Here is a 16,139-nt window from a genome sequence, read left to right as displayed (position 1 = left end):
GTGTTGCTTCAAAGTGAAATTGAAACCAAAATTAAAAGGGGTTCAAGTGAAATTACTCTTTTTTTCTTTTTCTTTTTTTACTGTCCAGTGAAACTAACATTGGGCACAATATGGTAATCAGACTCAGTTTTAAATACAACATTGTGCAAGTTTTGAGCCACCTCTCATTCATCATAGTTTGTCGGAAAAATTGGAAAGTTTTAGCAGTAATTTATTTAAAAAACATACAGTTTTATCAAATCCTAACTAGCTTGTTCAGTTAATATTGGCATGACCAATCTTTATTCCTAAACAAAGCCTGAACTGTCCTCAGCTCAACTTGGGCAAAAATTCTATCAAAATGATGCTGCGCTGCTTCAATAACATTGAGGTCCGGGCTCTGGAGATGCCAGTCCATGCCTGACAGTGTTCCAGGGTTTGTGTTAGCTATAAGGTATTTTTCTGTGTTCATCATTCTATTGATTTTAGCAAGATCCCCAACATCACTACCTGAAATGTAGCCCTAAACCATAACTGAGCCTCCGCCATGTTTTACAGATAGCTGCAAGCACTCACTGTTGTACAACTTTCCTGACAACTTCTGTACATATAAACCAAAAAATTTAAATTTGGATTCATCGCTTAATAAGACCCTTTGCTACTGATTTTCAGTCCAGTACTTGTTTAATTTGGCTTTCCTCAGTCTTTTCTCCTGTCACCCTTTCTTAATCCAGTGGGGCAAAAAAGTATTTAGTCAGCCACCGATTGTGCAAGTTCACCCACCTAAAATGATGACAGAGGTCAGTAATTTGCACCAGAGGTACACTTCAACTGTGAGAGACAGAATGTGAAAAAAAAAAATCCATGAATCCACATGGTAGGATTTGTAAAGAATTTATACGTAAATTAGGGTGGAAAATAAGTATTTGGTCAATAACAAAAATACAACTCAATACTTTGTAACATAACCTTTGTTGGCAATAACAGAGGTCAAACGTTTACTATAGGTCTTTACCAGGTTTGCACACACAGTAGCTGGTATTTTGGCCCATTCCTCCATGCAGATCTTCTCGAGAGCAGTGATGTTTTGGGGCTGTCGCCGAGCAACACGGACTTTCAACTCCCGCCACAGATTTTCTATGGGGTTGAGGTCTGGAGACTGGCTAGGCCACTCCAGGACTTTCAAATGCTTCTTACGGAGCCACTCCTTTGTTGCCCGGGCGGTGTGTTTTGGATCATTGTCATGTTGGAAGACCCAGCCTCGTTTCATCTTCAAAGTTCTCACTGATGGAAGGAGGTTTTGGCTCAAAATCTCACGATACATGGCCCCATTCATTCTGTCCTTAACACGGATCAGTCGTCCTGTCCCCTTGGCAGAAAAACAGCCCCATAGCATGATGTTTCCACCCCCATGCTTCACAGTAGGTATGGTGTTCTTGGGATGCAACTCAGTATTCTTCTTCCTCCAAACACGACGAGTTGAGTTTATACCAAAAAGTTCTACTTTGGTTTCATCTGACCACATGACATTCTCCCAATCCTCTGCTGTATCATCCATGTGCTCTCTGGCAAACTTCAGACGGGCCTGGACATGCACCGGCTTCAGCAGCGGAACACGTCTGGCACTGCGGGATTTGATTCCCTGCCGTTGTAGTGTGTTACTGATGGTGACCTTTGTTACTTTGGTCCCAGCTCTCTGCAGGTCATTCACCAGGTCCCCCCGTGTGGTTCTGGGATCTTTGCTCACCGTTCTCATGATCATTTTGATCCCACGGGATGAGATCTTGCGTGGAGCCCCAGATCGAGGGAGATTATCAGTGGTCTTGTATGTCTTCCATTTTCTGATGATTGCTCCCACAGTTGATTTTTTCACACCAAGCTGCTTGCCTATTGTAGATTCACTCTTCCCAGTCTGGTGCAGGTCTACAATACTTTTCCTGGTGTCCTTCGAAAGCTCTTTGGTCTTGGCCATGGCGGAGTTTGGAGTCTGACTGTTTGCGGCTGTGGACAGGTGTCTTTTATACAGATGATGAGTTCAAACAGGTGCCATTCATACAGGTAACGAGTGGGGGACAGAAAAGCTTCTTACAGAAGACGTTACAGGTCTGTGAGAGCCAGAGATTTTCCTTGTTTGAGGTGACCAAATACTTATTTTCCACCCTGATTTACGAATAAATTCTTTATAAATCCTACCATGTGGATTCATGGATTTTTTTTTCACATTCTGTCTCTCACAGTTGAAGTGTACCTCTGGTGCAAATTACTGACCTCTGTCATCATTTTAAGTGGGGGAACTTGCACAATCGGTGGCTGACTAAATACTTTTTTGCCCCACTGTAATAGCTTCCTGACAGCCACCTTTCCAATGAGCTCGCTTCAATTGATGTACAAAATCCATCTGTCAGGTCTGTGTCATGCCTGTGTCAAACACATGACTTTCAGTGTACTTTACATAGTCTTGCAAGTCTGTCACTTCTTTTGTCCAGTTTCCTCAAACTGTTTAAGAACACCATGCTGAGATATGATTTGTGGTGTAAAAATACTTTTTTATGCCTGTCAATCTGAGTTGTCATTGATATTTTTATAGATTCAACTAAAGACATGAGAACCGTTATTGTGTTTTTTGTGACAGTTTACTTCTAACAAGGTGCCTAAAGATACGATTTAAAATTGGTTCTTTGCTCAGCTGTCTGTGTAGAAACAACACAGCTTCATCTTCCTTTGACTTGATGCCTTTTTGAACGCTTGAATGATTCAAAGGTCAGTGTTAGGTGAAAACATTTCTCTGAAAATGGTCAGGTACAAGAACTGGACTGAAAATAGGTTGAAAGAGAACTAAGGCCACTTGAGTCTGGCTTCTTGAAGCAAAATGTAAAGAAATGAGGGGTGGCTCAAGACTTTTGCACAGCACTGTGCAAACAACAAACACAACAATGCAGCAGCTGTAGCTTAACTTTCTCCTTGTGGCATGAATGAACTTCATCTTGGCTTAGATGATAATCTCTGCTATGCCTTTCCGCTCCTTGCCTAGCCAGATAGACACTATACATCAAGTACAGTTTACCATAAAGAGTCATGATAAGAGCAAAATGAAAGATGTTAGTGTTATTATTTAGATAGCTGCTAAAGTGCAGCGCTGACACTCTAGATGATGCTGTTAACAGTGTCCCATAGATCTGACAGCATTGTTTCATTTGTGTTGGCTGGGGAGAGGAGGGAGGGCTCTATCGCACATGATCAGTGAACCCCTCAGACCCAGCCGCTCAAGTGTAGTTCAATACTTTAGCTGCTGTGAGGAAAATTAAAAACCCCCAGACTAGCAGAATTAATCATTTTAATCTTTGTCTTAATAACCATCAAGATCATCATCATTATCACTATAATAATGACAGTTATCAATGTATATCTTCACTGTCACACATCATGGTTTCTTGTGCTTTCATTCAGAATAGAATGCTATTTTCTCCTCTCCAGCTTATGTATAAATAAACATGAGCACAGCAGCCAGCGAAGGAAGCTGTTCTGCATTTTTATGGTGGTTTTAGAAAACTGCGTTTGGCGTTTTGAACCACCGATCATCAGGTGTGGTGGATTCAAAGCAGTGTGTTCACTATAACCTTGGGGCAAGTACTTAGAAAAATAGACAGTGTTGATGGAGGTGTCAGTACTTGCCTGTCAGATTGTTAAATGAGGGTCTATAGTTTCACAGTTATGGGCTGCAGAGGCAGTAGAAAAGTAGCGGCCAGGTTCTGCTTGGACTGCTTGGCCACAGGAGCTTTAAATTAGAAATGTGAAGGACCATGGGGACAGCAGGGAATTGCAACGGGCATTAATCTAATAGTGCGTTCAGATGCATTCCTCTTTCCTTCCTTTTTGCAGTTCTGGCAGAACCTCTCCTGAGTGTGTCACTGGAATTGTTTTGTGCATGCTGTGTGTTTTTGTATGGCTGCACTTACTCATGTCTTGTGTGCCTGTGTGCAAACAAAGATAATTCAGTGCTCTGCATGGGAATGCATCCACACTTTGTGTTTGGAATGCCAGAGTGCCAAATTATACCATGTGAACGAGCAGGAGGGTCTCGGTGTCTGCTGCAGTCATTAGAAGGGGAACATGAATCTTTGCCTGTCCGTGTGCTTTGGGAGCAAGAGACTGGCTACAGAGAGAAAGACAGAGTGGGAGCATTTAAGCTCACACCTGCTCTTCATCCCAGACTCATTCTTTTTGATCATTGCCAACATTCTTTTTTCCTAATTTTTCTGAAATGAATGCAAATAATGAAATGCAGACATACATCATGTTGTTAAGTGATATATCCAACATATTTCCCTAAATTAATGACCTGACACAAAAAGAAAGTAAATGAATAATTACAATCAAAGTGTCCTCCTTTATAAAAGTAATACAAGTTTTTTCTCTGACCCCTCTCCACAGGATTGGCCTTCTACTTCTGGACAAGCCTCTGGACAGAGAGACAACTGACCAGTACCGTCTGATTGTCACAGCCTCAGATGGTCACCCTGGAGGGGTAACGGACATCTAAACTATCTAAACTGATGACCTGATTCCTCAGGGTTGATGGTCTTCAAACCTTTTGAAAACATTAATCACAAGCAAAATATTCTCAAACAAGCTTATTAATTTGTGCATTTGGCTTCATGACTCCACATGCTACTTATTCTGGTAAAATCCACTTGTGTGTTTGAGCTCTGAGAGTATCATGCTGTGATTTTTGTGACAGACTGTCATTTTAGCCCATGCAGTGAAGTTAGAATTGTTTGAATTTGGCTTCTCGGCTTGAGCTTTTCACTTATTTTTTTTTACAGTGAATTTCATTAATAACTTCTCTGGTAGCAGTTGTCTGTGTGATTATTTTTCCCCACTTGTGTTCATCTGAAATCGATTCCAGGTCTGTCTATTACTCATTCCCCTTCATTCAAATTAGAGTGAGTGTCACCGGCCAAAAAAACACTCTCACTAATATTTTGTTGGTCTGCCTTTAGCTTAACTTACAGCACAAATTTCCATTGGCATTGTTTGTGTACACGTATGCAGTGTCACAACATATAGTTCTGTCCAGAACTTTGTTGTGCCAATTTGTTTGTATTGATGCTGGGAGAGTTGCTGAGTAAAGTCTTCTCTAGCATATAACAAGGATTCTCAGTGGGATTAAGTTCTGGACTCTGTGATAGCCAATCCATGTGCGAAGATAGCCACTCATTTACAGTTTGAGCCTGATGATTCCTGACATCATCAAGAAAAAATCCATTGATGGAAAAAACCTGCTCATGGTGGAATGTTCAGGTAGTCAGCTGACCTCATTTTCTGGGCACATAATGTTGTTAAACCTAAACCTGACCAGCTGAAGCAACCCCAGATCAGAACACCATCCCACAGGCTTGTATAGTAGACACTAAGCATGATGGGTGCAATACTTTATCCACCTGTCATCCTATCCTGATGCACCCATCACTCTAAAACAGGATAAATCTAGACTCATCAGACAACCTGACTTTTTCCATTGCTACAGAGTCCAATCTTTATGCTCCCTAGAAAATTGAAGGCTTTTTTCCCTGATTACCCTTTTTGATAAGTGCTTCTCTTAAGGCTACACTGCTGTTCAGTCTGAACCTGTTGAGTTCTCATCATATTGTGTGTGGAAATGCTCTTTTATATATATTTGTGAGTTCTTCTTTTTCCCCCAAACACATTTCTTCCTTGAATGATGATGATTCATCATAATCCTTCTAGCAATATCAGCAGTGTTTTTAGTTATTTCCTTTCCTTGAAGCAGGCCGATAGTTTGACCCTCATGAAATAGAGTGACATCTTTTCCGTGATCAAAGAACACAGATCAGTTGTTTAAGAAATGAAAAGCTATTCAGTGCATCAACTGGGGTTACAGTAAGTAACCTGTTGCCAGCCACTGTAGTAATTAATGACTCATATACCTATTTGCTTGGTTAAATTGAAGCAAATAGGTAAGACTTTGTTGGCCAGGCAGTACATTTTTGGCCAAAAAGTGTTTTAAAAAGCCTGAAATAATTCACCTGGAATAAAATGATAGTTTTTAACTGACAAATGGCAAATACCAAATGCTAAGACAGAAGTACCTTAACCAGCATATTGTTATTGCCTGTTACTAATATGCAGCTTACACAATGCCATTTCGAGCATAGCTCTTTGTAGAGCAAATGGATCAAATCAATTTTACCTACAGCTACTTTTACCTTTTAGATTGCTCTGCATATATTGTACAGTTACTGTATTTGTGTTAAATACGTGAGTTGTGTGGTAATAAAAGCATCATGACTTATGTAATACTCAGTCTGTTAATATAGAATGACAGAAAAGCACAAAAAAAAAATCTTGGACAGATGGATATTTAAATGAGTACTGCCACATAACTGTGAAACTGACATACTTTGAGCTTCTAAAATGCATCCAAACGCTTGGAATTGCTACATGTCCCGTTATGCAAAGTTTTAATTATAACCACCCCCATATAGTAAACTTCCTAATTTCCACATGTCCAAACCATAGCTCGGATAACATCAATGATCTCACCATTGTATAGTTTTCTCAGCACTGAGTGCATCTTTTAAAAAGTGTCTTCCATTTAGAGGTATCACAGGTAGTTGAGTCCTTATATTCACAGAGCTGTTTTTTGTCATTTTGGCTGGAAAAACTTCAGGCATTATGACAAAAATTGAATGCTGGCTTCTGTGTCTTCCACGAAGAGCAGATAATCACATAAACTGTCTTAATTTAATTACACTTCAGCTCACTTGGCACTTTTTTTCTTTTTTGCAGCTGTATCTGTTCCAGGCAGAGGTGAAATGTGGTTTCCTTTTTAAGATGCTGTGTCTGATAGTCCGTGAACATTAGCTGATGAGCTGTCAATAGGGTGATGTTGATTTCCACCCCCTCTCACCTGCACACTCATGACAACTGAGATCTACAGCTAATTTGTATCTGCTGGCAAATATAATGTGTTGGTGTTGTGGAGTAATACATGACAAAGAATTTGTAGTATTTCCCAGTAATTGTGAGAGCAGTGCAAAGGGAGAACATCATGCAGCAGTTAGAGAGGGAGGGGCAGATGGACAGTGGTGGGGTCAGAGAGGAAAGAGCAAATAAATAAAGAGCATGTAAGATGAGGTTTCACCTCTCAGAATGAGGTAAACACAAGCTGATGCTCTTTGTCCTACCTACTGATGGACAGTTTGTACAAGCCAACACCCTTCACCTATAAATTGTGTGTGTTTATGTGTGTGGGGGAAAACACAGTAAATTGTTGGCTGACTTGTGTGGGCTAAATGTCACAACTTGGAAGAAATGTTGTCACAACAGGAAGAAAAGTTGATTGAGGAAGACGGGGTAAAGGTTTGTAGGAGAATAGAGGCGAGGAAGTCATTCAGTGCAAGAGAGTGCTGCCTAGACAGCTAGATACAGGAAAGGATCAAAATAAGCACAGGAGGAGGGGGACAGAAAAGAGATGGAGAGCGATAGAGAAAAGGATGGGGACACCAGGGATTTGGATGTGTAATTAGTCCAGAACTTTGGTATCCATGGAAACCTGCCACAAGGAGCTAGCAAGCCAACTTCCCCCTGGTGCTACTTCCCTTTGAGTGCAGTCAAATCTGGACACACACATGCACGCATGCATTTTCCTTCACGGTATTAACTCTTTCTTGTACTCGTGGATGAAAAAAATTGTGCCCATCTTTGTGGTAAATTTAAAAGTGATCTCGACTGGACAGGCTTAGATCAAACACTGCCAGACAGACATGTGTCCCAAAAAATGGTATGCTGGGAAGGGGAAAAAAAAGGAAAGAGTACATGACTCCTAACAAGCTTATCATATCAGTCCCTGCAACATGGCTTTTGGCTTGGATGGTCATTTAAAAAAACAAAAAAAGGAACATCACCCACCTCTGGATCTTTTAGACTGTGAGGACATAACACAAGGCATCACAGAGCTCCATCTATAATAGCTGCTCATTAATCATACTCGTGTCCATGGTGGTAGGGGGTTTTGGCTTTGATAAGGACACCCACGCCAGGATGAAGACACTAATTGGCTTCAGGTCTTTTGCGAAATGAAAACTACGCACAGCCTATCACAACACTGCCTCCTTTAACTTCCTACTTTCAGTAGTGATATAGCAACAGAGGCAGGTTTTCGTGATAAGTTGCAGTGTGAAATTCCATGAAAAGGCCGATTATGTATGTCTCAGAAGGTAGTACAAAGAAACAACAATGGTGGAGGTTTTCCCAAAGGACGGTGAGATGAAGGTGACATTAAGTAGGTCATTTTCTTTGTGAAATGTGCCGCTGAATGTCTCATCTGTCGGGGCAGCTCCAAACAGCTGTCTCCCAGGAAGTTTTTCTTTTGCAAGGCCCAACTCCTCCCACAGCCTTCCTATCCTTCTTCCCCCCAAAGGAGACCATTTACACCATTATTTGCATACATGCTCCTCCCAGGGCACTGAGAGATTATAGATTGTGCATATCCAGCCAATTTTCTATGTTGATTTATAGAAGTGCTAAAGGTGTGTGTGCTGTGTCATTGTTTGAAGGTTAACAGCAGCACAGTGGCCCACACTGGCCTTGTAAATGAGTGAGGAAGAATGATGTGATGGATCTAGTTTCATGCTTTTAGCCCCCAACCTTGTACAATTTTCTCTTAATAACTACTAACAGGGCATCTTTCCCAAGAAGGAATGAAGAAGTTCTCTATGTGTTGTATACAGACAAGTTGCTTATGTACATTTGTACACAATGGTGTACTGAGTTTAATTATGGTCCCTCATCACTTACAGTATGGAAAGCTGGCATGTATGACTGCCTTTACGTTACTGAATATTACTGAGAATCCCGTTATCAGTATGCACATGCAGTATGCACCCAAAGTGTTTAAAGGCATTTATATAATAGAATTTTTTTTTAATTCCAACACGTTTACTTGGTGCATGTGAGTTTCTTTGTCACAGCTACAAAGCATTATAATAGTTTGACCAAAAGTTGATATTTTGAAACACTTTAGCATTTACAGTAGTTGTTCCAAATGATTGTGCTTTTTATGCAGAATCATTTTTTATGGTTGGCTTTTAACATTTTCCCTACACTAGGAATAATTTTCGAGTGAATTAGTGTTTTTGCTGGACTTGGTTGAAAGTCATTTTATTTTAGCTGCTTCTGAAACATACAGTACTGTGCAAAAGTCTTGAGCCACCTCTCATTTCTTGACATTTGGCTTCCAAGGACCAGGCTTTCTTGTATTTTTTTTTTTTAAATGGCAAATTAATTTTCCAGGCTTTCTAAAGGTCATTCAAACTTTTTCTTACCTGGTCATTTTCAGAGGAATGTTTGTCTTTTTGTTTTGTTTTTTTTGGGCAACTTCCCACTGACCTATGACTCTTTCAAGCATAAAACTGAGAATTTTAAATGGTGTCTTTAGGCTCTTTGTTCACATCGTTTTTAGCTGAAATTTTTAGTCAGAAATTGTCTGGGTAGCAAGGAGCCATCCTTCAGGAAGGGGAATAAAGAAGAAAAGGCTGAGGTAATAAGAGCTGGACTGAAAATCAATGATAAGAGTTCCTATGGAGTAATTCATCCAAATTTGAAATCTTTGGGTAAAATCAGTATTTAGTTAGCCAACATTTAAAGAAGAGCTTTGAATGTCCTTTAAGAAGCTTGGAGAACTATTCCTGGATACTGTTTTTGTTTTGTTTTTGTTTTTTGTTTTTTAAAGTGACAAGACAGCTTGGTTAAGGGATTTCAGGCTATGCTGAAAAATAAAGGTGGCTGATTCCAAACACATACATAAATAATTATAAGCTTGTTAGAATTGTACAAAGTATTTAATTTTTATCTAAATGAGAGCTCATGGATTCACTCATAAATGCTAAATGGTTCCATTTATCTCCAACAAAATGTATTTTGAAAGTATTTCCAACTATAATTATTATTTTTAATTGTCAGGTCTCCAAAAAAGTTGTCTGATTATAATCCTAATCCTTTTTAAAATGTCTACTTGAGCATGACACAGCTTTTAACAGTCACCCTATGAATTATTCATGTCAAAGTGTATTTACTCAAATTACATTATATCACATTTGATGCCTTTTTAGTTGTGCTTGTCATCTTTGTTTATGAAAAGGGAACACTCACTGTGAAGTGAATAACATTAGTTTTATTGTGCTCTCTGTTTGACTGTTTTTCCTTTAGACAACCACAACTACTGTGAACATAGTTGTTACTGATGTCAATGATAATGACCCGAAGTTTGACCTCACCATACCTTCAAATTTTTCTGTGCGAGAAGAAGAGGCCAACTTGTTTGTAGGACGAGTAAGGGTAAGTGTAATGTCCCTCTGTTCTTGCCTTGTAAATCTGATGTGTTCTGTTCATTGTTGCATGTCCTCATATTTTAAAGGAACACTGATACAAGACACTGGTTAACACGTCTGCTTGACAGATGAAAGATTCCGAGGTTTTCTCAGTCACTGCCTTCTACATGTTTTGTTTTTTGACTAAATTTGAACTAGATGGACAATTTCTAAACAGTTTCTAAACAATGGCCTCATATGGATAGAAAAAGGTTTACAGATTTACCCAGCAACCACTTTAGAAAATCTCCACGTACATAAAATTTGTTATATCAGTTTTTTTGTAATTGCTCATACAAAAAAAGAATCTTGCCTCCAAAGGTAAATAGGCATAACCAGATCAGTGACATTTGTCATTTGTCAGGATATTCACATTTCATATCAAGCAACCCTTCACATTTTTAGTGCGTGTGGAAATGGGCTGCTGCTAAATGTTTGGAGTTTATGACGTGAAATGCGACAAAAGGACATATGAACGAAGTTTGGTGTCTGGATGCAGTAGAGCTCCCTTCAGTCTTACTCCCAAGTATTTCCTCACAAATGCAGCCAGCAGCTAGATTAAAGCTTAGTCCACCACACTGACTCTTCCTCAGCTGGCTGCATGCCAGTTTGAGTTGAGGCTGCGCCTTTGTGACTGAAAAGAAAAGTACATTAAAGTACTTAGCGCTACAAAATCCTGCTCTCCATGCGCATGCACGCAGAGACACCACAGATTTCCCTTGTACTAGCCCATAGCAACTGATCGAGAGCGTATTGGGGCATTTTGTTGAGTGCAACACTGTTAAAGCTGCAGAAATTGCAGGGAAAAAAAGAATAGTCATTCTTATATAATGTGATGTTTTTAATGTTAGTCATTTTGGTGATATTTGGTCACATTTCTCATATGTTACACTCCATCAGGCAAAATCCTGAAAAGTCAGTAAGATTCATCATTAAAGGAGACCTGCTGTTCTTTTATACGTACTTACTCACAATAGTGTAGTATCTTATATTACAAAGTCCTGAAAATCTATTTTTTAACAACTGGCAACCAATTACAAGAAGCCTGAATAAAAGGAAAGAGGAAGTGACTTAAAATGGTCCATATAGTTGACAAATTGAGGGGCTCCATCAAGGTCTTGTATGAAAAACAAATAAATAAAAAATCTTTTTGCTATAGCAGTCCAAAAATAAAAACATAGACTTGGAATTTAGGTGAAATTTTTAAACAAGTGTATGCTAAAATACAATTCTTAAATCATTTTTCAACATTCTTCGAAATCCAATACCACTTTTAAATTCTGCAGGCTTGCACTGCTAGATGATATAGAACAGATGATATAGTGCTGCTCCAGTTTGTTAATGGCAAACTACATAAATACATTTCTGGATTGACAACTGATAGTTCTCTGATTGAGAAATGTCTGCTTAAGGATTAAAGCTTCCAGATATTTATAATTTAGTCCTAAGATAGTTGTCTAAATATTGGCTAAAATGTTAGTCCTAAAGTATTATTTCTATGTCCACCTTAAGCCTGTGTGTAGGAAATCCCTTTGCTTTTTCTCGTTTATCTCCTTGGTTTAATCCCGTCACGGAGGAGTGACATTTTACTTATTTTCTGTGGAAGGAGCATATATTTGCATTTTTGGAGATCTTGCTCACTGAACATTATTTGAGCGAACATGCCCTTCAGGATGAGGGGCCTAAATAAACTCTGTCTGTAACGCAGATAGCGCAATTGTTAATTTTCTTCTCTTTTTTGTATTACATTAGGAGTCGTGTCTAAAGTAGTATTTGTTATTGCAGGAAAAGTGCAAATGCGTATATAATGATAACTGTGGGCTTTTAGCTTAAAATATAAATCACCACATTTCAGCAAAATGACATGTGCCATTTGCATTCCAGTTGACAAGAGGTGCAATAATAGATACCTTCATCACATTTGATATTAACCTTTTTAGCCACTTGGAATCATCAGTAATGTACAGCAGCAAGCATGAATACATTAGATAGAAATATGCAGGAGAACATTGTTTAACTGTGTGAGGTCAAAAGAAATTGAACAAAAATAATAGGTGGCTTGGTGTTTAATAATAGAGTTTATCTTAGATGAAAATGAATTTAGCTTCTGGCAGTTCGATACCTCTGCTGCATTGAGTTCATACACTGCGATGACACATGACATCTTGGCAAAGAAAATGGAAAAGAAGGGCAAAACAAATCTTACCATCCAGGGCATTGTCACTTAACATACATCGCTTAAACATTTCTCTATGTTTCATCATCTATCCTGACACACCAACCAATGTTTAGTAACTTGCAGCTTTCTTTCAGAAAACCTAGAAAACATCTTGTGATGTGGAGATTTTGTAGAAGCCTTGTACTGTGTGCATGTCTATAACTGTCTTGCGGAACAAATGCTCTCCTATCAAATCAGTAACCCACAGCTTACTGTCACATAATGTGCTAAGTGATAGAGGAGGGAAGGGTGGGATGCTGACTGCTGGCATAAGGCTTATTTGTTTCAACTGAAGTATTTCACATTCAAATCTGATTTCCACCAATAAAATTGGTTCGGTTTTCCTGTACTACTTTGAATTCACCTGTAGGAAGAAAGTTACAATCCAGCCAGCCACAAAGCTTTAGGCAATTGCCAACAGTGGAGATGATTGCAGTGGAAATGCATAATGCTGTTAAGTAGCATTTTGGATTATCGTTAGAGTAATTGGAGCTGGTTCCCACCTGTTCTTATTTTGTACACACTCATATAGACTGCAGATGATTTACCAGGTTATCACAACTGACAGCTTTGCCGGTTATGCTAATAGAGCCGTTTGTTCTGTGACTTACAAATCCTAACCATATAAGCCCATTCTATTTGCTCTTAGCAGGGAGTCATAATCTGAGCACGCAAATGACTGGAGGACAGATAGATTAGCGCTTGTGTCGCACACATCATGGAGGCATCATGAGAAATTGTTGCTAATTGGACAAGCTGTTGAAGATAGTTTATTTTTTACCACACAGATTCCTTGATAAAGTGAGTCTGATTGTTCGAGACATCTGAAAGAGATGCTACGCAGCTCTTTACTCTCCTCAAAAACACCCCCTAAGATTTTGTTGAGATGAAGACATCAGTGCTTGAATTTATTTTTAAAAATACTGTAGAGGACAGAGAACAGAAAAAAATAAGTGCAATAGAAGGGGGCAATTCAGAGTTCTCTGGGTCTTTAATTCTCTGATAATTATTGTAATAATAATAAAAAAAAATTTTTTAAAAGGAAAACCTCTGCATCTCAGTTATATAATCAGCTCTTCACATGATGTATTTGATGAATATTTCTCTCTTGGAGTATTGATATATGTAAATGGTTTCTCGTTGTTTCCCACAGGTTTTTCTAAAGCAGCTTCAGGAATGAAAAGAAGTGTATTGATTGCATTTCATTGATGGCTCATTTAGCATAATATTAACTGCTTCCACCATTAAAATGTGGTAACTCGCTTTGGGTTTTGCGGCGTTTAATGTTAATTGTTTGAAATCAGCAAGAACAAAGGCTGCAAGTGTCAGAGATCAAATAACCCATGCGAGGTCAAAGAAAAGACTTCAATTTATGTGGGCGAGCCGCCTAGATATTATGATTCTCTGCATTTCTGCACTGAATAAACAAAGATAAGCATTAATCTTCCCATAACTGAGCCCTCTGATCATTTTATTTTTTTCCCAGGCCACAGATCCAGATGCAGGCGCTAATGGCCAGGTGCGCTACCGGATCGTGAATCATCCCGACTTGTTTACAATAAGCGCTAATGGAAGCATCTACACACGAGTGCCACTTGATCGGGAGTCAAGAAGTCAGTATGACTTGGTGGTTGAAGCCTCGGATGGGGCAGTAGACCCGCGACGGACCTCTTTCACTGTCTCAGTCCAGGTCACGGATATCGATGACAACAGCCCGGTGTTCTCCCAGCAGACTTATGTGGTGAATGTGCCTGAGAACAGCCCTGTGGGAACTGTAGTCCTGCAGCTAAGTGTAAGAACTTGATGTCCAAGCGATTTTCACTAAATGTCTCCTTTCCCCTGATGTATGGTACAGGTGTTTGTGTTAAAAAGGCTTTTGGAATCTTTTAACTTCAAGAGCTCGCAATTTAGCAGTTTAAAATGTCAAATGCTTCCAGACAGAGGCAATTATGCAGCCAGCAACATACATAATCTTTTATGCAGTGCGGTGACAGCTCTCTGCGCTTTTTTTTTTTTAGAATAAAACTGAAAACATCCTCAAATCGTTGGCTTCAGAAGAGAATTGTTTTTCGATCCTTCACAACCAATGTTAATAGAATGTTTATTGTTTGTTGTGAAAGAAATTGAGAAAAACGTTTTCTTTTCTTTTTTTTCAATTGGTGTAATCTGTCTTTGGCATCGCTTCAACCCTGTCAAACAGCAGTGCATTTGTTTGCGCCGAAGTGTAGTGTCGAAAAACCCGGTGCACGAGGAGCAAACGCGAGCAGAGGGGCGAGTAATTGCTGGGATATTGTGAGTGACATCTCCCAGACGGGGATAAAGCTTGAGGGGGAGGGGGAGAAGAAGGGCAGGTGGGGGCCGAGGTCGAAGGGTGTGAGTGACAGTGGCACTGTGACACCATTAATCTCCTAGACGACACATTAACTCTGAGCGCACCAGGGTGGTTGGCAAAATACCTAAATAGCACAGGTGAGATAGAACAGAACAGAGTCTGTCTTAGTTTTTTTTTTTAATCTCACACAAAAAGAAAGAAAAAGTGACTAAGATAAACTATATTGTATCAGATAGCTATGTATGTGGGTTCCTCAGTGCATATGTCTGTCTTCCCCTGAGGATGCAACCTATCAACTTTGAAGGTGTTCATAAAGGAATTTTTGTTTTTCAGATTTTCAAGACATTGGCCCTTTAGCAATAATCTTAAATGTTGTATTTCCACAGTTAAACTTACTTTAGTGTGTGTGTGTGTGTGTGTGTTAGTGTTTTCGTGCAGATGAGCATGTTTAAGTGCAGACCACACTTGGCACTCTCAATTCTGTCAGCTCTGAGGGTGTTAGCAATGCTATGAGAGTAACAAGAGTTCATTTCACGGCAAATTTTGATTTAGTTTTAGTCATAATATATGGCATCTGAATTGTATTAGTTTTAGTTGACTAAATATCATAAGGTTATGCTAGAAATAATAAATATAAAGTGTAAAGTTTTTCCTTAACATTAAATGCAAAATGTGTCCTTATGTCAACTCTTCTCTTCCTCTCAGCGTTGGCATTTTGTTGCTTTTGTGAAAAACAGGAAGCACAGGAGAAACAAGGTCACAAACATTCATGGTCTTAATACTCAAAGATTTCCGTTCGCCTCAGCTGCGCTTTGTGTTTACTCTTACTTAACAAATGTAATAACTCTTAAGTCTTCTTTTTGCTTATAAGTGAAATACTGCGTAAGTGGCTAATGAATCCCCCAAAAACATGTCCTGCATTATGCTGCATCTAATATATCTCCTATTGAAGCAGCCATCGCTCTACTTTGCAATTTGTGATTTAATGCAATGAGTTCTCCATAGTGATTTAATTTAATCAGTGTCTGATTAATGACTGATCCAAGTAGCTCCTACACTGTAAAAAAAAAGGGGCATCACCATTCGTTGTCTATGGCCTATGCTTACCAGCTTATATGAAAGGTTCTGATTTTGAAATTATAATGTTAGGCTCGTCCTCTCTCCTCTTTCATCACCTTACTTTCTCCAGTGTTAATGCTTTCCTTTCCTCCTTCTCCTC

The 16,139-nt window shown here is 39.2% G+C and overlaps 1 protein-coding gene across 1 annotated transcript in view; it reads left to right on the top strand.

Annotated features, from left to right (window-relative positions):
• Positions 1 to 16,139, top strand: part of LOC101467287 (protocadherin-15) — a 228,953-nt gene that overhangs the window by 148,121 nt on the left and 64,693 nt on the right. Inside the window, exons 20-22 of the mRNA XM_076891629.1 lie at positions 4,411 to 4,504; positions 10,210 to 10,338; positions 14,075 to 14,380. Coding sequence (XP_076747744.1) covers positions 4,411 to 4,504; positions 10,210 to 10,338; positions 14,075 to 14,380 — 529 coding nt within the window. The remainder of the gene's footprint in view (positions 1 to 4,410; positions 4,505 to 10,209; positions 10,339 to 14,074; positions 14,381 to 16,139) is intronic.

This window comes from Maylandia zebra, linkage group LG13 (genome assembly GCF_041146795.1).
Source record: "Maylandia zebra isolate NMK-2024a linkage group LG13, Mzebra_GT3a, whole genome shotgun sequence".
NCBI lineage: Eukaryota > Metazoa > Chordata > Actinopteri > Cichliformes > Cichlidae > Maylandia > Maylandia zebra.
Note: the sequence above shows the minus strand (reverse complement) of the source record. Positions and strands in the feature narration are given on the sequence as shown.